This window comes from Fundulus heteroclitus, chromosome 20, assembly GCF_011125445.2.
Source record: "Fundulus heteroclitus isolate FHET01 chromosome 20, MU-UCD_Fhet_4.1, whole genome shotgun sequence".
NCBI classification, from domain to species: Eukaryota; Metazoa; Chordata; class Actinopteri; order Cyprinodontiformes; family Fundulidae; genus Fundulus; species Fundulus heteroclitus.
In genome coordinates, this window is record NC_046380.1 from 9080882 (window position 1) to 9103671 (window position 22790).

At 39.9% G+C, this 22790-nt stretch overlaps 3 protein-coding genes across 3 annotated transcripts; 2 read left to right on the plus strand and 1 right to left on the minus strand.

Moving 5' to 3' along the window:
• The first annotated feature begins 604 nt into the window (after positions 1 to 604).
• On the plus strand, positions 605 to 4286 carry LOC105928029 (potassium voltage-gated channel subfamily A member 10). The gene has a single exon (XM_036124727.1). It carries the CDS (start codon positions 645 to 647, stop codon positions 2334 to 2336), a length of 1692 nt encoding a protein of 563 aa, XP_035980620.1. The 5' UTR covers positions 605 to 644; the 3' UTR covers positions 2337 to 4286.
• Positions 4287 to 11976: 7690 nt separating this feature from the next.
• Positions 11977 to 16776, plus strand: LOC105928017. The gene is made up of 6 exons (XM_012865085.3): positions 11977 to 12252; positions 12734 to 13339; positions 13426 to 13536; positions 13743 to 13804; positions 15276 to 15536; positions 16270 to 16776. Exons 2-6 carry the CDS (start codon positions 12742 to 12744, stop codon positions 16333 to 16335), a joined length of 1098 nt encoding a protein of 365 aa, XP_012720539.2. The 5' UTR covers positions 11977 to 12252; positions 12734 to 12741; the 3' UTR covers positions 16336 to 16776.
• A 2954-nt stretch (positions 16777 to 19730) lies between these two features.
• rplp2 (ribosomal protein, large P2) lies at positions 19731 to 22420 on the minus strand. The gene is made up of 5 exons (XM_012865082.3): positions 22289 to 22420; positions 20324 to 20447; positions 20204 to 20252; positions 20026 to 20124; positions 19731 to 19861 (listed from the first exon to the last, which is right to left on the minus strand). The coding sequence occupies exons 2-5, from the start codon at positions 20444 to 20446 to the stop codon at positions 19785 to 19787; spliced, it is 348 nt and encodes a 115-aa protein (XP_012720536.2). The 5' UTR covers position 20447; positions 22289 to 22420; the 3' UTR covers positions 19731 to 19784.
• Between the last annotated feature and the right edge of the window lie 370 nt (positions 22421 to 22790).

A 22790-nucleotide genomic window follows, 5' to 3' on the forward strand; every position in this document is an offset into this window, starting at 1 on the left:
CCAGTTCAAACCCGAATAAAGAAATGATAATCAGTCACATAAGGATATAGTAACTACAAAACTGATACAATACCCTGAACCTAAGAAGGATTGTGATGGATAACAGGAATTATGATAAAAAATAAAACATAGAATCTGATATTAAGATATGAGGAAAGAAAAATGTGTTTTATTTGGAATTTGTTGGTGATATCGGTCATAGATATGGAAGGTCACTGGTTTTTGTCAGAAGAAATAATGTTGCTGCACATGATCAGCGATATCGCTCTGCGTGCTGCATGTAAGCACTTTCACGTCTGATCTTGCAGAGTTTTCGTTTAGGTCATTGGAAAGAAACTGAAACGAAAAAATAACTGTACAAGGCAAAGTGTCAGATGGCGGGTTCTCTGCTGAGGCAAGCAGAGGCTGACAGAAAATCTCTTTGTCAACAAAACTACAGTGCAGTACTTAAGAAGAATTTAATATTACTCTTTCCCACGCTATGTTGCAGATTAACCAGAGGCCTGAATCCAAAATTAGGGTCCAGCAGCCTGAATGGTAACCAGGAAGAGAGAAGCTCCGGCACGATCTTCAGTGTGGCACTGGTTAAGGTGCCTCCTTTGTCTCCGGAACCAGATTGACCATCATAGCTAGCAAAGCAGGCGATGGAGGTGCCACTTGTTAATTTTGAAAACATGGATGATGTTGGCATCAACCTAGGCGACCCAAGCGACTCGGGTTACCCTACCTCACCGACCTCCGAAGCTCCTGATCAGAACCTGCTGGCCCACCGGCTGGCTTCTCCTCGCCAGTCGCCACGCAGGGGACGGCGACAGCGTCAGTCCGGTCCAGACGGGTTGTCCCCCTCTACTCCTCCGACTCTTACCTCAAAGGCGAACTCCAGCAGTGGCAGCCTGATCTCCAGTCTGAAGCTTTTGTCCAACAGTGAGTCTCCCACTGACAGCGTCTTCAGTAAGATGCTCAAGGACTATTATGAAAACGAGGATCTGTTCGAAAAGCACTGCTTGGAAGAAAAAGATGAGAAGGTTGTCATCAACATTTCAGGCCTAATGTTTGAAACCCAACTCAGCACCCTGAGTAAGTTTCCAGAGACACTGCTGGGTGACCCCATGAAGAGGATACAGTACTTTGACCCAATGAAAAATGAGTATTTTTTTGATAGAAATCGTCCTTCATTTGACGGGATACTCTACTACTACCAGTCAGGAGGGAGAATCCGAAGACCAGCCAATGTTCCCTTAGACGTTTTTGCGAATGAAATTGTTTTCTATGAGTTGGGTCACGAGGCGATGGAGCAGTTTCGTGAAGACGAAGGGTTTATCAAAGAACCTGAAGTCCTCTTACCCACCAATGAACTGAAGCGGCAGTTCTGGCTCCTGTTCGAATACCCAGAGAGCTCCAGTGCAGCCAAATCTGTAGCTCTGGTCTCTGTCTTTGTCATTGTCATCTCTATCTTTATTTTCTGTCTGGAGACTCTTCCAGAGTTCAGGGAGGACAATGACTTTCCTTCAGGTTTCATTCAAAAGACCAATGGCAGCCAAGACGGTTCTGGCTCTTACCCTGCCCCTAAAACTGCGTGGACATATCTCACAGACCCGTTTTTCATTGTGGAGACTATTTGCATCATATGGTTCTGTTTTGAGCTCGGTGTCCGTTTTGTGGTGTGCCCCAGTAAAAGCGATTTCTTTAATAATATCATGAATATTATTGACATTGTGTCTATAATTCCTTACTTTGTCACCCTGGGAACTGAGCTGGCCACAACGCCTGATGAAGATCTGAACGCGGGTCAAACCATGTCCTTAGCAATTCTTAGAATAATTCGACTTGTGAGAGTCTTCAGAATTTTTAAGCTCTCCCGACACTCAAAGGGTCTTCAGATTTTGGGTCAGACCCTAAAAGCCAGCATGCGGGAATTGGGTCTGCTAATCTTCTTCCTATTCATAGGAGTCATCCTTTTCTCCAGTGCCATCTACTTTGCAGAAGTGGATGAGCCTCAGACGCATTTTGTTAGCATCCCTGATGGCTTCTGGTGGGCTGTGGTGACCATGACCACGGTGGGATACGGAGACATGTGCCCCATCACCATGGGAGGCAAAATGGTCGGCACCCTCTGTGCCATCGCTGGTGTCCTAACCATCGCCTTGCCAGTCCCTGTCATCGTCTCCAACTTTAATTATTTCTACCACCGGGAGACCGAGCAGGAAGAGAAACAAGTGATGGATGCAGCCGCAGAAGCTGCCCAGAAAATGTCTGCTGCTAACAAGTGTGGAAGCACCCTTTCACTCAACAAGAGTAACGGCACCTGGCAAAACGAGAAAAATGGCGTGCACTGAGAAAGATAAGTAATTTTTGTCAAAGGGGGCAGAAATAACAGACATGAAAAGAAATCAAACATATCTGTCAGTGAGGCACACTCTGTTTATCCACACATCTTTTTGTACTTGAAACATTTGTGCAGATGATTACAGTATTATTAGGCACCATGCGGTGAGGCAGCCGGTACACAAGCTGTCTGTCTGCATGTAGACGTGTCAAAGTGCAATTAACATAACTCAGCAACTACTGCTCCAGTAACTCTGAGAATACACAGTGCAGTAAGGAAAAAGATGGGATTCCGACAGCAGACCAACATTTCACCTAAAAAAAAAAAAGTATGGATTGATTAAATGTTAGTTCAGTAGGTTCGTCCAGCAGATGAAAACAAATCCGGCAAGCCGAGCGCACATAGTTCCTTCACCATATTCAGCAAAACCAAGGTAGGCCTTGGCAACATGTTCAAGGGCAGGCGAGTGTGTGCAGTGTAAAATAGGACATTGGTGTACACATTGTCTTCTCAGCAAATCTATAGGTGCAAATGTACAGCCAGCAGCAACTCTCCATGTAACCATATCTGTGTGATAAATAGCTGGCAGAGTAGCATGTCTACTATTAATCTTGTACATAGCCTGCAAAGTTAAAAATAAAGCTGCTGAATCATCTCTATACATGCAAACGTTTCCATGCAGCGGTTTTAGCGATTAAAAATGCAGGTTACTATTCTTATCCGTGGGTTTTGTTATAATGATTTGGCACTAAGTTCCAATGAACATGTTTTGTTTTTTTTAGGTTGTAACTGCAACCTCTCGACATGTGTTATTCTAATATGAATTCACCTTTTAAAATCGCATCACTTCATTGCACTGAAAGCTTTTTTTTCTACTTAAGCACTTTAGGAGCTTTACATCCTCCATTGTTGGCAGGGAAAATGTGTTTGTGTACAGAAATGTGAGATCAGATATATATATTTGTGATCAGTCTAATGGATTAGGGACAAGACAAAAGAAATTCACTTTTTTATTTAAACAGTTTTTTTTTTCATTTGCCTTTAATCTGTCATTCCTAATTGCATGGCATAGCGGCTGAAATAAGGTTTAATTCCTATTATCACATGTGAACATTTGATTCACATAGATTTATATTGAGACTCTATTTCTTATGGTATTTTAAACTCATAATAAGGAATTATACATTTGACATGAAACTGTAAGACATACAGAAATTATGAGCTAACGGTTGTGAAACGATAATAAACGACAGCTTGTAATAAGCATAAGAAAAAAATAAAACAATAATTGGAACTATTTATGCATGAAACATTTCCATCGCTGAAAACATACTGTATGTGAGTGTCTTGTTAATATAATTATGGCATGTGCTGAAATGTCAGTGAATGTAATTGTAACTCAGGCAATGCCTTTGAAATAATCCTAAAAAAAAAATGCAACATGGTGACGTGTGGCTCTAAAAGACAACGGTTGTGTTTCTCACCCACTCAAAAAGCTGTACCTGTTAGGAAAATGTAATGCAATAAGGTGACGTGAGTTGGTCACTTCAGTAATCAGCACTTTATTATGTTACAAAGCACTGAATATTTGAAGACTGTTACTGTCTGTGTCAACCTTGTACAGTACACAGTGTCATAACTTGCAAGTTTTTATTTATCCAGCAAAGAGTGCCTTTTATTAAACATGTACCCAAACATCATGTCGCTCCGGTGGATTTTTTTTTTTTGTTCATCCTTTCATCTAGAATTTCCTTTTGTTTGCTTATAAAAGTGATGAGGAACAGTGTTTCGGTTTTTGGCTTCCAGGCTGCGTACTCATTAACACCTCGTCTTGGCTTGTTGTTAACACCTCACTGGTTTTTCACATTGCTGATATCATGATGAAAATAATCGTGCGATGCCTGTCATATGACAAGACTGGATGAAAGCATGGTAATGTTGTGAGGTGGATAGCATGCTGGAGAGCAGATGTTTGTTTGAGCTCTAACAAGCCTGTTAGTAATAAAGAAAGGGAAAATAGGTAGGATGAAGAAAAGGGATTACCGAATTAACGCAGATGTAAAGCTGACACAATGTGATATATATATTACAATTAAGGGCTGGACAATAATTCAATAACAATATACATCGATCGATAGACGTATATTGATTATAGAAAAGAGGGTCAATAAAAAGTTCAATAGAATAACAGTTTTCCTTCCTTTTGCATTCTAGCCATGTAGGTTAATATTACAGTCATTATATCCACCCAACCAATCACAAACGCAGACCCGAGAACCAAGCTCCTCCCCCTTCAAAGAGTTTAAAAAGCACATGTCCTTTTTTCTTTTTTTATAAACTTGCCGTTTTGGTAAAAAGTTGGCTGAATAAAGGTTTGAGTTTGAATTCAGTGTTTCTTTGTATTCTGTATCTAAAAATAGGTTGCCGAGCAACACAATAAAATGGTCGTGGCTGCACTTAAAATATATGTTTTGAACTTGTTGATAATTATTGATATCGATCGATATGATTTCTATTCTATTGGTATGCTTTTTTTTCTACATCGTCCAGCTCTATTACAAAAGCAGCAAAAATGATATAATTACGTAACATTTTCTGTTGGCTAAACACACCTCTAAAGGGGGAAATAGCAGTGACGTGTGCTCAACAATGCCTTTAACATGTATCACTACAGAAGCATAAGCACCAAGTTAAATATGCAGAGCAAATTAAATTTTTATAGCACTGAGGCAGAGGCTGTTTTAGTTGCTGTTTTGTCACAGGCCTTCAGATAAAGAAAACATTCCCAGACAGTAAGTACAAATTGTTCTTTTGGTTTTTCATCCTCTGAACAAATTTCTGCCTCAAAGGTTTTTGCCGTGTTTTACCAGCTGAGACTCGCGCCGCGTTTTTGAGTCTTTCTATCTTGACACAACTTATTGCTCGGGTCAGCGTGCGGCTCTTCTGATTTCTGATCGCTCATTGATACCCCGCAGATGCCCTCTGTTAGCATTTAAAAAGACAGATGGCTCAGGCAAGGTCGAAGCTAAAGTGAGGTTGTCATTTATAATTCATGGGGTGTTCCGTGAGGAGATCAAATCCAGCCTGCCTTTGATAAAAATTCGCCCCAAGAAAGTGGCTCAAAGACCACCACCCGGTCCGGTCAGTGACGCAGCAGTGTAGTGCAAATCTTAGCAGAACTATAAATATCCTTGGAGCATGACTGCTCTTTCCTTCCGACTCTCCGAGCTGGAGACAAGCTGGGTCCCTCTGCTCTAAGGCAGGCGATGGACGAGTCACACACAAAAGCTCAGACAGTGAGTCTCACATCATTGGGTTACCGTACTGTCAGCAGACACGTTAATTCAATTGTCAGAGCTGCACAGAAAGCAGCCTGTGCACTGTGGTGGCTAGAGTCACCTGGAACTCAGCAGATTGTGTTCAAATCAATTCACTTAAACTTCTTCAGTTTCTTTGAGAAACTGCAACTCGTCTGGATGCAGAACAAAGTTCACAGCAGGGGGGATGTAGTACTGCTTTGGAGAAAAGTTTGTGGGATCCTAAAGGATTCTCCTATTGATTGTTGTTCAACTTTGATGCGTGACTGTATTGCCTAAGGTATGGATAACACACGGTGACGTTAAGTAACGTTTACTTTGTTATGGCTCATTCATCAAATAAAACACTAAGATTATGAATTGAAAGAGAAAACAATAGAATCCAAAAAATTGTGGATGGGGATAGGTTGCTCAATGTTCTCCCAGCTTAAAGGTACATAGCCAAGTAATATGCTTATAAAAAAAAAAAAAAAAAAACAACAACATTTGATCATGATACAACAAGGTTATATAAACCAAGCCTCCATCTTGATAGTGTTATGATGGTCCTTTTTGAGAAGAAAAATAATCCCCTCTCGGGCACGATTGAACAAATATAACCAGACGTAGTGACATCTAGCAGCAGTACCGCAGAACTATCACAATGCCGGTTTGCTTAATCAATAAATCAATCGCTAACAATGCCGGAGCGAGCCTGATCCTCTGCAATGCCTCGCAGTAAAGCACCAGCTCAGTGTGATCGAAGACCAACCGTTATCAATTTAATAAACCGATCTACAGCAACTTTATGAGCCTCATATCAGAAGATTGACCCATGTCAATCAACTCTGCGTCACGTCTGAGCCTCGGCAGGTTTAGCGCCCGCTTAAGTGAACACCAACTATCATACTGTATTCCCAGCGACATTCCAGTCTTTTCCCTCTTAATAATTTTTTTGTGCTTTTTTTCCACTGGATATTGGACCATTCTTCATTGTTTTGCTGAAAGATGCTAATAGCCGTTAGCCGCTTCCTTGTTTTAACCCCTGCTGTGCATGCGCAGTACATAAATGTCTTGTACCCGTAAAGCGTTTTATTAAGTCCGACGACCCCAAAGCGCTTTACACTACAATCAGTCATTCACCCATTTACACCCTGATGGTGGTGAGCTATGTTTGTAGCCACAGCTCCCCTGGGGCAGACAGACAGAGGCGAAGCTGCCATAAATCGCAGTCACCGGACCCTCTGACCACCGCCAGCAGGCAATGTGGGTGAAGTGTCTTGCCCAAGGACACAACGACTGATACGGTCGGAGCGGGTTACAGGAAAAAACTCCCTAACTCCTCCGTCACTGTCACCCCATACTTCCATTAATATTGTAAATAAACACGAAAGCCTTTAATTACTAAGAAATTGAGCAAAAACAAAGCATAAAATATAAAAATAACAACTAATACGCCAGCAGGACATGATGATCCATCATAAAAACTTTGTATGCAACCAGAGTTACTGACGTATAAATATAAAAGGCCAAATAACATGGTTATGCATCTTTAATAGAGGAGGATAACTGACCAAGCAAAGACAAATTGTTCTTTGTGTCAGGCCTGTTAGTCCTTCACAGAAAGAATTTCCCTTTGGGAGAAAAAATATTTAAACCTTGATTTCAGAATGAAGGAAATAAGCAAAATCCAAGCAAAAGCCTCTTACAAAAAATATTTCTATCATAAGCCTACAAAGACGAGCCACCTCTGAGCTCCCTCTGGCCATTCATATGACAAAGAAATATCCCGCACAGCTGCAAGTTTACAAAGAAAAAAAGAGAAAAGGCAGCCAGCAGTGTAGGATGACAGGAGGCATGGTGCGGCATCAGTGCATCCACATGAACCCTCCCCCCTCCCCCCAGATTTTTAAATTGATGATGATAGACTTGTTTTATTTTTCAAAGAAGACTGGCAAAAGTCTTTTTTTGTCAAAATTGATAGGTATTTTGTCATAATTAGATAGATAGATAGATAGATAGATAGATAGATAGATAGATAGATAGATAGATAGATAGATAGATAGATAGATAGATAGATAGATAGATAGATAGATAGATAGATAGATAGATAGATAGATAGATAGATAGATAGATAGATAGATAGATAGATAGAATTTAGTTAACATGTTATTTTGTTTCCTCTAAAAAACTCTAAAAGAAAGTCAAAAGATATGAATTATTTTGCCTAGTTCTTGTACTAGCCACAAAATAGAATTAAACCATTTAGGAAAATCCCCAGGATATCTTTAAAAGTGAGTTCAAAGTTTGACATGTTTAAATAGAAAGTATGAAAAGGTGGGCTTAACACTTCAGCATGCCTCCGAAACCAGTAGAGAAACTGTTGAAGAAACTAAGCACATGAGTTTTATGTCATGAAATACAGATAAATAAGGTGCTGCCTTATGCAGCACGAATCACTTTATGACTGGAGAGAGGTTACCCTGGACGCAGGGAGGACAAGTAATGACTCAACGAGATAAGGATTTATGACAGGTAAATGCACAGTGACTGCTCTGCTGCAGAGCGCTCGCTCCAGAGGTCAATGACCAAACCTTGTGGGGCGAAACGTGAGTCTCACATTTGTAAAGCTTAACAGCCATGAAAAATGAAGAAGGTGACCTAAAATTTCACCAAGGGGTCAGACAGTAATTGGAGCAATGCATTCTGGTGAGCCCAGGGTGCTTTCCATGCCAACAACAACCTAGACAGTCCAGGGAGTGTAAGTAGTCACCTGTAAGACTGAGAAAAGGATTCCAGTCATTAGTTTACACAGAGAAAAGTCTGGGTGACAGCAGATAGAAAACTATCATTATTAGTCCTGCTAGAAGTAACTCTGATGCACTTTAATCTTTATCTGCCCCACTTCATTAATTCTATTTCTATAGAAATTAACTTGAAAGTCATGCTGGGAAGGTAATGCTGAATATTCTGCTGATAAGACACATTTGTATTATTTCTTTGGTAAGTTTTGTCTTTAGAATTTCAGTTACAAATGGGTTGTAAAATAAAACAACCACTGTCAAACACACTGACTTAAAGGGGAATTTAGAGAAACAAATGAACATAACTTTCAAATATTTGGTCTGTGGGATGAAGAAACCCAAACATGAAAAGAGAGGAGACGCAATCTCCATGCAGAGTCATCAGATACACTGCAAAAAGAGAACTAAAAGTAAGTAAAAAAAAATTGAAATTAGTGTTTTTGTCCTTGATCTGAGCAATTAAACAAGATTATCTGCCAATGGAATTAGTATTTTTACTCCTAAAATAAGACAATTAGATATATTCACTTCAAATAAGATGACGGTGATGAGTTCCTATTTTAAGTGCAAAAATCTCATTCCATTGGCAGATCATCTTATTTACCTGTTCAAAGTGCAAATACACACATTTGAAGAAAATTTGACTTACTTTTAGTTCTCTTTTTGCAGTGTAGGATTTGGACTGAGGACCTGTGCAAGACAACAATGCATCAATGTGCAGCTCATGTAATGGACAAAAACCCTAAAAAAACCCACCATTAACGTCACATATGTCTATCTGTAGATAAATAAGCCTCAACCATTCACAAGGCAAAGGTTGTAAATAAGCATCAGAAAGGAGAAGAAGGGGAAGTTAGGTGACTTGAATGGCTGAATGCCTGAATGGCATAGTTTCTGTGACCAGAAGGGCTGATTTTATTTCAATGCTTATTTCAGAAACTGGTGATCTTCTGGGGTTATACCGTACAACCATCTACTTGGTCGACAGATAATAGTCCGAGAAAGATAAATTCTCCTGTGAGCTGCCGTTGTGTGAAAGCAGATTTCATGCTGATGTCAAATGAGAATGGGCTGATTGTTTGAAGATGCCAGCAGGTCTACAGAAGCTCGATTTACTAATTGTTACAACTAAGTATGCAGATAATCACTCTGGGCTTCTTAATAAGAAAATAACCATAATTCAAAGACCTCAGTATTGTTGCTTACCAAATTGATTCCTGTATGACCACACTAAACCCATCTTCCAGAAGGATGATACAACTTCAACCAAAAATCAGTCTCCGACTGGTTTGTAGAGCATTGCTACAGAATGCAACACATTCCCTGCCCCTCCAACGGCCTCCAGTCACTAACTCACAATCAAATGCAGCCCCCTTGGGACGTGATGCAAGAGGTGGTTCACATCATGGATTTATAGCCAACAAATCTTCAACTATGTGATGGTGTCATGTCAAAATGAACCATATACTCTGAGAAATGTTTCCCTCACCCTGTTCAATCTCAGCCACAATGAATTAAGGCAGTTTTAGGGCAAAAATTGGGTCCTTTTTGCCTCATAAGCCACTGAAAAAAGTGGCTTGTGAGTTTCGAACTTGGATTTCATTGGTAAGTGGGACACCTGGTGGAGAAATGTGGGTACTGCGAACACTTTTGGCCCTTTCACTCAGTTCCTCTTAATCTAACCAGAAATGCACAGACACACACTAGAATGACTGGGGATATATGTTGAATAGGTCTTCACAGTTTTGCCTCTAAATAGCTCAATTATGCAGTGTTTTTTTTTTTTTTATGTCCACCAATGGTACATATGTGTCTGTTACTGTATGAACTTTCTGTATGAATATTTTCAGGAAGAAATATCTGTTTTTTGTTCCTTTGCATTTTTTTCGTGATAATTCTCCCAAAGGAAAAACAAAATTATGAATAACTGGTGTGTCATGGTCTTGCCTGGTTTCTCCTCAGCTGTCCCCTTTAATGTTATCTCTTTTTTTTTACTTTGTGAACATTTATTATTTCAGGTTTAAACCACAGCCTATGATGTAAAAACAAATGAGCCAACAAAGGTTAGCCAATGGACAAAGGTATTGTGAGTTGTTGACCTTCTGTATGATACAACACTTTTACTTGCGTTTTCGGTGGGTTTACAGCTAGCCAGATAAGACTTTAATGCTGACATTCCTTAATGAGTCACTTAAACTGTAGGGCAACAAGATAAACGGGCAATAAACACAAGATTTGAATGAAAAACAGTCAAGCGTCTTTTTGTTGAAACCAACCCCTTCCATGAAATGACATATGTCCCTACTGGTGTAGTAAAAGACGAGTTTCATTCAAACAAAGAGGCGAAGAGTGGAAGCTGTTATTACAGGAAGTGTCTGAGGTGATGTCAGAGTGGCTTTGCTTCACTTCATTTGTGTGTTGGCATTGACAACAGCTTTTATTATCGCAGCTAAGATTTATAATTAAATCATTTGAGTTTATGCAATTGCACATCAAAGCTTAACTGAATCGGTACCACAAACCTTTTATTCCTTTCTTGAAAACAACACTTTCTCTGAACAGTGTGTGCCTAATGAAGCTCCTAAGGCTGTTTGGAAAAGCACAAAGCTGTGAATGGCCCGAAATGATGACAGGGCACATTTGATACTGAAATCTGGCTGTTTCAGTGTGCCATGGTCCTCGTCTTACAAACTGCTTCCATGCATTTTATTGCGGCCAAATCCATGCAATGTTCTCACATACAGTTCTATTTTGCTGCAGAAGCAAACGAGGGACGAAACTTGATTAAAGCAGTTCAGTTGCCTCATGCTTTAGAGATGTGCTTCATAAACTTTCTATGGTGAGTCCCATACCTTTGTAACGTTTCCCTGAGTACCAACATACAAATGGATGTTTTTAAACAGCAGTAGAACCGGATTTGGTTCCAGTTTTGGTGTTGTGCCCAAAAGATGACGAATGTACATTTAAAACGCTAAAAGCAGCACAAATAGCCAATTGAAACAACATTTGAAATTTGTATCGCTATAAATTTTCCTCAACCATTGTAAAGGACAATGGTTATTTGCAGGAAGGCTTAAAAGTCAAAAATGCAAACCTTGCTTTTTTAAATGGTTACGTCAACTTTTTAATAACCAATAGCTAGATTCCATCAGAGCAGCCCAGTGGTGGTTGTTGCTGCCACAGATTGAGAACCACTGTTTCGTTTTACCAGCGCTCATACAATTTACAACGAAATAGCAAAACAAAGTGACAAAATCAAGTTAGTTGAACATGGCAGCAGCCTTAAGGACATAGTAGCCTATGATATGAAACAACTAAAAGCGAAAAAAAAATCATTACTTTTTTTTTTTCAATAAATCACATGGCATTCAAGAATCCAGATTTTTAAATTTTTTTTAGGAATTTTAGATTTTGATTAAGTCTAAATTAAAGACAGGGTGAAATAAAGGTCAGGCCAGCTTTTAGTATCGGTTGAGTGTAAAGGCTGCCTTTTAAAGGAAGCAAGCCTTGACTTCCTGTAAAACGTGGCCAGTTATCACACTGCGCAGCTAAAGAGAAACCGTAAACAAGGGCTGATCCCGACGTCTAATGTAAACCCGGAAAACACCGATGAACAGATCGGGGGAGGGGAAGAAATCCCCCTCCGTCCCTTCACCTGATCTCAGGTGTTGAGTTAAGAGCGGCGACGTGGGCAGATGTGGGTGGAGCTCGGGTTTTGGCGTACAGGTAAACCTCCGTGTCTCTTCATCAGACTAAAACCTCCGTCTACAGCGAGTGGCTTCAAGCCTGCGAGCTGAAGATTTCTTTACGGACAGTTTAAAAAAAGGTGAGTTTACCGAGGAGTAATTTCAGCTTCATAAATAACGTTTTGTTCATGATCATTTTCACTATTAAAAAATGCGTCTTTATACCGCATTCTTTAACATGACTTAATGTCAGCTTTTCTGTCACATTTAAAGATGGTTTAGGATATGAAATTATTATCTGTGTATGAACTGTATGTTGTTGCGTTCATATTCATTTTCCCATAAATCAGATGAAGCGTTATTCACCTTAATGTTATACTTTTTAATTAAAATAAGGAATTTACCTTATAATGAAAGCAAAATCCTCCAAACCATGATTGCGTTTTCCTATCATCCAGTTTTTTTTGTTTGTTTTTTAGAAAAAATATACAACCTTGGAAAACTTATTACAAATGATCCAAACATGCAACATTATTTAACAGCATTCATGAATCATGTGTGATTTTTGACAGAAAAAGATATAAACCAGATAAAAACGTGATTTTTTTTTCTCCTCCCTAGGGCCCACCATGGAAACAGAGACAAAAAAACAAAGGCCTCTTCACGGCCAGACAATCTGTGTGCCCCATCAGGACACAATGCGTCTCCTGGAGGTTTACGTCAAGCGGAGCCTCAGCCTGAATGATGGCAGCCTACAGGCAAAGCAAGCAAGGAAGAAGGAAAAGTGGGTGACCGTGTCCAAAAACCTCAGACGATCCTCCAGCGACCCTTCGCTTCTCTTGACCGAGGATTTGGATCCCAGAGAATCAGGGACTTTACCTGAGGCTGAAACCCAGACAGATGAGCTGAAGAGCGATCCTGAAGTGCCGGAGAAACACGCAATCAAGTCAAGGAGCACCAAAAAGAGCAAGAAATCCTCATTTTGGAAGAGTTTCCTTGGTATTTTTTCCAAGAACAAGGACAAAGATGAAGATCCAGACAGTCCTCCATCAGAGGTGTTTGACGTCTCTGACCAGTCAACTAACTGCCTGCCCGCAACTCAGATCACTTCACCAAAGAAATCATCGAGGAAAAAGTCGCTAAAGAGGAAACTGTCCAAAAGGCTGTCCCTGAGATCGAATAGGTTTGGCAAAGATCTCCATCCTGCTGACATCACCGAAGTAGGAGGTAATTGTCTGTGAGAGAGAAATGCAGGTTCATGTTACTGAATGTGGTACAAGCTGCTCATTAACAACCAACCGTTTGCTCAACAGCTGTGATCAGCGTCAAACCAACAGACTCCTACTATGAGAAAGTGTCAGAAGAACTTGAAAAAATTGTGCACGAGGTCAAAGAGCAAGAGGAAACTGAAGCTCTTTCCAGTGGTGAGAAACGGCTTACATTTTCTCTCTGTTTGCAGCTGTAAACACTGCTGACAGCATACTGTGAGAAAATAGCAACACATATGAAAGAAAATGAACAAATATATAAAAGAATCCGCATTTGAACAGACACTGGTTTAGCAGTGAAGAAAAGCGTTTTGGCCAAACAATAATAATAATAATTCCTGTTTTCTTGTGTTTGCTCTCAGAGGAACTTATCAGCAGGATCATTGCTCTGACAAAACAAGAGGGCGATGCCATTCACGGCAAGGTGGGTATTTCCTCCTATCTATCGTCAGTCAGATAGTTGCATTTGACACGGAAAAAAAAGACAAAATGATTTGATGCCAAAGATAAGAACTCAGTGAGGTACAGATGCCCTGGGGCAAAGATTGATAAGAAAACGAACATTAAAAAAGCTAGTCCAAAACACTACTAGTACCGTAAGAGGAGAAAAGGAGGAAGAGCTCCAGAGCAGACATGTTGAGTCATAAAAGCTTGCAATGAAAAACAACGGCAGCTCATGTGACTGCTCTATCGTACGGTCTGAAGAAACTGTTTTACATTGACCTGATACTCACAGCTCTCTGAGCGTGCAGACCAGCAGTAGTTAATCAGTTGCAAGTGTCCTGATAAATAATGCAATAAAAAAGATAAAAAGCGACTATAATGTTGCAATTCTTGCTCGTTGACATCTTCTTGCTTTCGTTTTTTTTACTGTTTAAATCTGTTGCCTAAACTGTAGATTTTTTTTTTATTTATTTTTTTTGCAGAGATTTAATATTTTCTGTTAACCTGACCCTAGCCAGATTGATATCGCTCCGCCTAGCTTCTCTCACATCCATCTGGGACCTCTCCCATAGAGAGTGATTTCTCCAACCAATTTTATTGTCTAGCCAATCAGGACGCAGGGCTGGAGTTTCATAGATGTGACGTAGTGGAGAAGCGACCGTGAGACTGATTCAGACAATGGCGGCTCGCATCGAGGAAGCAAGCGTTAACAATGATGCTGCTATTTCTTCCGTGTTGTCCAATCTACCTAATATTGTTTCATTAAAAGAACATCAGAGAACGCCTCTGAAGGCTTTTGTTGGTGGAAAAGATGTTTTCGCCCTTCTCCCGACCGGATTTGGCAAGTTTTGTTTTCCAGGGCGCGCCCGTGGCGGAGCGGTTAGCGTGAACCATGTTAGGAGGCCTTTAGTCCTCGACGCGGTCGGCCCGGGATTGACTCCGACCCGCGGCGCTTTGCCGCCTGTCTTCCCCCCTCTTCCTGTCAGCTCACTGTCAATAAAACGCGTGCCACTAGAGCCGCAAACACATAAGAAAAAAAAAAGTTCTATTTTTTTATATTCGCTCTCACAGTGTCACGGGCTAGCTTCGGTGTGAGTGGTTGAATTAGCACGTCGATAAAGATGACAGACAAGTGGCTTATCAAATCATATGCAAGGATTTTTGATAAGGCCCAGCCTTCAAAAAAAGCCATTCCTATGGAGAGGTCCCAGATGGATGTGAGGTGGAGAGAAATACCTCTGACTAGAGTCAGGTTAAGTTTCTGTACCATTAAAAAAAAAACAGCTATAAATGGGAGTGAGCATAAACTGCCTTAGCAGCTTGTAGCTTTCCAGGGCTCCAAGTAGTAATCATTAACCACTCTGATTGGGTTTACAGTAAAAGGGTTGGCTTTGCCGGGTAATCTCAAGTAGGTCATACCTGATGGCGCTTGTTGTTCTTATCTCCTCCAGCTGAAAGATAACCCCACCCTGAGCAACTTCTTCCAGAAGATGTCTTACTCCTCCTTCCAGAAGATGGCAGACAAATACCTGGAGAGCGAGGCGGCGCAGACCCACACGCCTCCCACCGTGCCACCCACAGCGCCCGAGCTAGTCAAGCTGGCCTTCACGCTCGACTTCACGGCCAGGATAGCTGGGCTCGCCAAACAGAACGTGGGCCACATCACTTGTCTGGGTAACCAGTACCTGCAGGACCGATTCGAGTACAGACAGGTGAGAAAGCAAAAGGACTCCGTGTTTGCTGCAGACCCCTGTGGCTGTCCTGTGTTTCGGTCGTTTTCAAGCTTGATGGCTGTCGAGTTTTAAATTGTATTTTGAAGTTCTGTTTGTTGTGAAAACGGGACGAGATGAAGGGAAAATAGCGCTTTTCATTTGACCGCATCACAAACAAATGGAACAGAAATCTGACACGAGCTGGTTAGCTCTATTTGAAAAAATGTGTTATATATTATGTTATATATTGCTATTATCTGATTGCAACAACATGCTAATGATTAAAATAAGAAACAAGAAGAATAATCTCCACCAAACAACTAATTCTCTAAACAGACTTAAGCTAATATTTGCAGGTAAATCATAAAAACAGCTTATCACTGAAAAGTAAATTTCACTACTTCAAACAAAAGAAACAAATACAGATTAATTTATTACAGAGGGAAATATTTCAAGGGTTTAATGACCTTTAACTTTGATGATTTTACAGTTGATGAAAAACCAAAATTAAACTTAGAAAACTGAATTTTACATAAAGAAAATTGTGGAGCAGAAGTACTAACATGAATGCACTTTTTGATAATTTCATATATCTTTATTAGAGACGCACCTGTAGAATAATCATTGACTGAATTTTGCAGTAATTTTGAAAGAATTGCTAAATCTGTATTCTTTTGTAAGCAGAATAAAAGCGTCGGGCTCGTGTTTGAATATGTTCTCCTGTTTCTTCCAGGCATGCACAGACCATCCGTGGTCTGACAGCGACGCCGTCGACGGTCTTGCTCCAACGGTCGAATGAAGCTGAAGTCTGGCCAGCTTCCCACGGATGTGACTAAAGCTGTGCACGAGCTGCACTTTATGAACATTGTCTAACAAATGAAGCTATTTAAACTTGTGCTTAAAGAGTGACAACTCCTTGAAACTGTGACCACCACTGTGTAGACCAATGCCCTGAATGTAATCTTGAGTGAAAAGTACTGAACTGTGATAGCACTTTATTGGGATTATAAATAGGTGCTTACAAATATAGCTAATCAGAGGTTTTTTTGTGCGCGATCACAGAGGTGAGGGATCCGGATTCAGGAAAGTAAAATCCCTGCCAGGCTTTCCTTCATCCTGTTCACTTAACCAGGTGGTTTTAGTCCAGGCCTCTGCTGTGGAGCTGAAAATGCAAAAGGTTGGAACTAATCTCTGGACCGGCCTTTTACCTTCTCAACCTGGATTCCCCACCTCTGAATCTGAATACCTGTTGATTTTTAACAATGGAAAAATACTGTGCAATATTTTCTTCTGTGTAACAGGCGGGTGACTGTGAGCGCTTGTTAAATCTTTGTCTGTACCATAACTGTGAGACGTGTCATGAATGCTGGCATTCATAATGTCCATTTTTTTTATTAATATTTAAGTTAATGTTTTATTCTTCAATAAATACAGCTGTGCTTCTCTAACCTGGTGTACGCCGCCTTCATTCACGGCCGAGTTTGCGGGAAAACACACAAGAACTGAAGTACAGCCGGTCAAAAACAAAGGGACTTTACGTGAGATGGGCTGCTCCTTCTCCTTTTGTTTGGGGAAGTCGGTCAGAATGAGTCAAACTGTTGATACACCTGGAGGATAAGGAGGTGCTTAGAAATGTTTTCAAAAGAGAACCAACTCGCTTTGTTTTTTTAATGAGTTAGAAAGGATTTAAACCCGGATACTTGCACAACTCTTTAGCCTTTGATCCAACAGGAGTCACAAGCCCGACAGGTATATAGTTAAGTCAGAGCACTTTATTATACTTAATAAGTATAGGATGAGGATACTTAATAAGCTCCTCATCTCTTTTGTTCCATTTAGCTTGAGAAAAAGTAGTTCTTGACTCTTTAACCACACAGATCATGTGAATGTCAGTTTTAACATGTTTCAGCACCCACTCCCTAAAGAGATATCACTCCTCCTGTCCTAAAATAGCTTGCACAATGGGAGTGTGTTCTTCAATCGTTCTCGTGCGAAATTAGCATGCCATGGTACTAACCACTAGAACCACATGAAAAAAGCGTGGCCTTAACGGTGAAACCTTTCGTAACAAGGTGCAGTTTGTTCACATACAGAAAGTATTTAACATGTAACCAAATGAGTACAGGAGCACGAGAAAAAAACCCCACAGAGGTAGAATAGGTAACAGGTCACGCTAACATGTTATAAGAAAGTATGTTTGTCAGTTAGCATGACTAAAGTGTGCAGGATGAATCTCTGCTGCACCACGAGACTATGTGTATATGTCAGCAGAAATAATCATGCCACTGGGGGATTTTGGCCCATTCGGTGTACTGCTATGCAACCTTTGAACTTGTATGTGGTACCGACAAGTGGAGATCATGTTCACCGCTCATACAAGGAGCATAACTCATCCAGCATGGCAAGGGCCATGAAAAAATGCTTAATGCATTGCAAGGCTGAGCTAGTTTGGCTTATATTTGTTTTTTTTAAAAATTGGTTTAAATTGACAATTCCACCATAATCCAAGGCAGATAGATGGATAGCTATATTATATAATGGCAATGGAAAAATCTAAGATTACTCAAGTGACATGCTTCATGACAAATTGAATACTTACACAATCAGGTTTGTGCCATAGTGATCAGTTCTGAAAGATGAATTACGGAGTTTATATTGACTCAAATGCCACACCCAAAAGAAGAATCTTTGTGACTGTAAAATCACGAGTATAAAAGTAGAATTAGTGAGAGCTCTGCTGCACTCAGTCAGACCTCAAGGCTTGTACTATATGCGGACTCTGCTATGAAACCATTATTTGGTTTGGACTGTTTGGTCTTTTTACTGAGAGAAATTTGAACTGTGGGCACTAACAAAATAAAATAATTCACACATTTTTGTTAAGAGAACAAAGACCAACGTGCAACCACTTGTTTTGAAGGTTGTAGAACTGGTTTGAAATGTTCCCAGTCATTATGACCGTATGACTTGAAATACCATGATTGTACGACCTTTAAAGTCGGAACTTATTTTCATACATACAGAACAAATGTGTAAATTTATGTAAGTTTGAAGTTATCTTTTTTTCCTCTACAAACTGCAGTTTTCAGATCTTAAAGTACTTATGGTCTCATAGCCAGACTACCAGATGTTTCAAATTAAGTATATATATACTTTACCTTAAGTAGAAATTTTGGTTATTTATACTTTACCAGAGTAATTGTCTTTTGGCCTTTTTACTTCTACTCCTTACATTCTTGTTACCTCTATTTTATTTCAGCTTGTTTTCATTATCTTACATCTGTTGTCCTCATCAATCCCTGCATCTTAGCTTTGGTATTCATTTACATTTCAATAAGTAAAAGGTTATTGATAATGTCTGAAATTTGACTTTTTGCACCAACCATTATAATCAGTCATCAGATCTTCTCCATGAAACCCATGTTGATGCTCAGTATAGCACCTGTATGGTCCTTTAATATTATTGCAATGTACTAAATGGTTCGTTTTCAATGGACGTACGTGGGTGAAACAGCCTATTTCAATATTAACGTCATAATATACTATTAGTGTTAATTGCCTTTAGAAATGTCTTTTGGGGGGAGGGGTAGTGCACAATGGACCTCTGTGGTGTGTGGGGGGGATCTAAGCTTTTATCCTTAATGGCATTTTTTAAGCTTAAATTACTTTCGTTTTAATACTTTTAAGTGGTTTTGAAACTGGTACTTTTAGTTTGAAAAGTTTGAGTTGACGTTTCTACTTCTGCAGAAGTATTTTTAAACCCTAGTGTGTCTACTTCTGCTTTAGTAAATGTGACTACTTTTACTAGTGGGGAGTGCTGGCCTAGAGAAGGATGCAAGTACCCGGTTCGATCCCCAGTGCCTGCACTCTTGGTCCCTGAGCAAGACCCTTAACCCCAGAACGCTTCCCGGGCGCCGCACAGTAGCAGCCCACTGCTCCCCAAGGGGATGGGTTAAAAGCAGATACCACATTTCGTTGCTTGTACTTGTGACAGTGCAATGACAATTTAATTTAATTCTATTCTACTTTTAACACCTCTGCAGACAACAGGCCACATCCAGATGTGGACTCTAGTCTGGTATTGATGTCTTATTGCCCATTCTCAACTATTAATATTTAAAAATGACTGCTATTATGAAGCTTCAAAAACTATGGTCAATTGTAAAAAAATAACAAAGAACACAAATAGACATGTATCTGTGTAAACCTTTTACATTTTTATTGCTTTTTATACGGAGAGAAGGGGGATTAATCAAAGAGCCCAAAGCCCATGTCTTCGTCTGACTCTTCGGATTCCTCTTTCTTCTCTTCCTTTTTCTCTTCCACTGGAAAAGAGATTAAAGCCAGCAGTTCAACATTAATGAGTCAGCAAAACTATATAGTAGTCACAAAAACCCATAAAAGCACAATGCTTTTATGTATTTAAAATGTTGATATGCATATTGCTTATTTATGTACAAAAACAATACATTAACTTATAAATGCATACCAGCAGCAGGTGCAGCCCCAGCAGCCCCACCAGCAGCAGCAGCAGCCGCCGGTGCTGCTACAGCGCCACCTGCTGGTACAGAGGCTAACTTGGAGAGGCCTGGAAAACAAGAAAACGTGTTAGAAAACTCCCTTCTATAACACAAACTCCAGGGCTGTTGAAAGTATAGAGTCCTTACCTGAATTCATGACTTCGTTGATGTCTTTCCCATTCAGCTCACTAACGACCTGATCAAAACAATGAGAACTTCAGCACACGGCGCCAGCAAGCACAACTTCACCCCAACTGTGTAACATACTTTGTTCAAGCGTTCATCTTCGGCCTCAATTCCCACGCTGCCCAGGATGTCCTTGATGTCTTTTGCAGAGGGGTTGGCGTTTCCACCCAGAACAGCGAGCAGGTAAGCGGCCACGTAACGCATTCTGGAAATAATGCGACATGTGAACAAGTCGTATGGAAAGTTATCCAAGTATTATGTATTAAAACTCACAAGATGCCATGGCCAAACTAAGTCACTAAAAAGTTACTGGCTGCACGGTCCCCTTAAAAGGTGCAGTGCCACATTAGTTGACTTAAATGTATACGTCAGTAGCTCACTCTGGTTGCATACAAAGTTTTTAGGAAAGATTACCACTACCTGCTGGCGTATTAGTTGTTATTTTGGTGTTTTATGCTTTGTTTTTGCAAAGTTTGTTAGTAAATATAGCCTTTCATGTTTATTTACGATTTTAACAGAAGTATATACTGGGCATGCGCAGCAGGGATTAAAACAAGGACGCAGCTAATGCCGATTAGCATCTCCAGGCTAAACAATGAAAAATGTCTCTATATAGAGTGAAAAAAAGTGCAAAAAAAAGATTCCAAGAGGGAAAAGACTGGAATATCCCTGGGAATACAGTAAGAACATTAGTGTTCACTGAAGTTAAAGCTAACCTGCCGAGGCTCAGATGTGACCGCAGAGGGTCAGGCTCGGTCCGGCATTATTTACAACTGATTTATTAATCAAGCAAACCGGCATTATGATAGTTCTGCGATACTGTCGTTAGATGCTGCCACGTCTATTTATATCTGCTATTTGTGCCCGGTGCTAAGGCTATTCTTATCCACAAAAAGCCCCATCAAAACATCATTAGGATGGAGGTTTGGTGTAAACAATCTTATTTCATCACTATCAAACGGTTTTTGGTCTTTTTTTAAAGCATATAATGTGGCTTTATTCCTTTAAAACACAGTTAATTCTTATCGGGGACTGAGGTTTTGATCATTTCCAATAGCAGCAAACCACTCAAAACTAAATGTCAAAAAGATTTGAGCTGAATGTACTTAGTTTTATCTCACAGTATTCTCAGTTACTTATTTGAATTTTAAATATATGTAATTTTCTACAGAATCAAAACAGGACATTTGGGCTGGGAAAAAAAATTTGTATTGTATTTTAATTAAGTGATTCATACTTCCTCCAACAACTGAAAACGAACATCAAACAACATTAGATAAAGCTTTATGACAATAAAATTATGCCTGTTTTTTTTTATATTCTTTGTGCAGGTCAGAATTTTTCCAGACGGTTTAAATATAAAAACTACCCAAGAACCTTTAACCTAATTTTTAATTCATACGTGTTTTTGCCATCATTTAAAACGTTAACTCTCTTTTAAAAAGGGAAATACTTGGGTTTTAAAAAATAAATTCTGCTACAATTTTATTAAGAAATATTCGGTAAAAAAAAAAAAAAAAAAAGGCGAAATTGCCAGTATCCACTTCCATACAAAATCTGATTGTCCCCTTTATAAAAAAATAAAAACAAAAAAATACGGTTGAAACATTTAGTTCAAGACCTGCAAATACGATTTTAGGATAAGAAGTTGAAATTAAGTCTCAAGAATACACAGGCAGTAGCCTCCCCTTGTAATAATGACCATGTAAACACGCAGGAGCGTAGCTAATATTAGCTTTAGCTTTTAGCAAATGGGCTAAACGAAGTCACACGACCGCTGTCGGGGTTTGTTCTGCACACATTTTATCCACCCAAGCTGTCTGCCAGAGTTAAACCGTGCTGTTTATGCTAACTATCACAGCTAGCAGAGGCAGCATGTGGCCATGTTTTCCAACTAGTCCCGTTTTTTTGTACTCGCGCAGCGGCAACAATTAGGCTCGTTCCTCATAATTAAAACACAAAAACACAACTATGCGCTTTATTTAAAACGACAAGGTACAACCTGACCTACACAACGTGGTGTAAAGGGTATAAATTTGGACTTACTTTAAGTCTAAATAGACACGAAACGTCGGTCACGCTAAGAAATCCGGAAGAGAGTGGGAGGCGGGACCGGAAGTCTAAAAGAAGTTGAGCTGTCCATTTCATTGGTTCGTTTGTTTGCCTTTTTCTTCTTCTTCGTTCTCATTATGGCGGGTGCAAACGGCTAATGGGTAAATACCGCCATCTACTGCACATTGGTGTGTACCATCTGAAGCTTCCGCCGACTAAATTCGGTTTATTAGTTTTGTGATATGCGGATAAATGAATAATGCTTTCCTAATTGCACAGATTTTCTCTTTGTTTCCTTCATTTCCAAGTATTCCTTCCAGACCCCGTTCTTTTCCTGCCTTTCTTACTACTACACACAGTCCGTCTCTTTCATTTCTGTACATTTTGCAGTTCAACAATATATGTTCTACGTTTTCTTTGCTCCACATCCCTCACACCACACATGTCCTACCAATGCTACTTCTCCTCCTGTATTTCTCTCACCAAAATTCCTTAT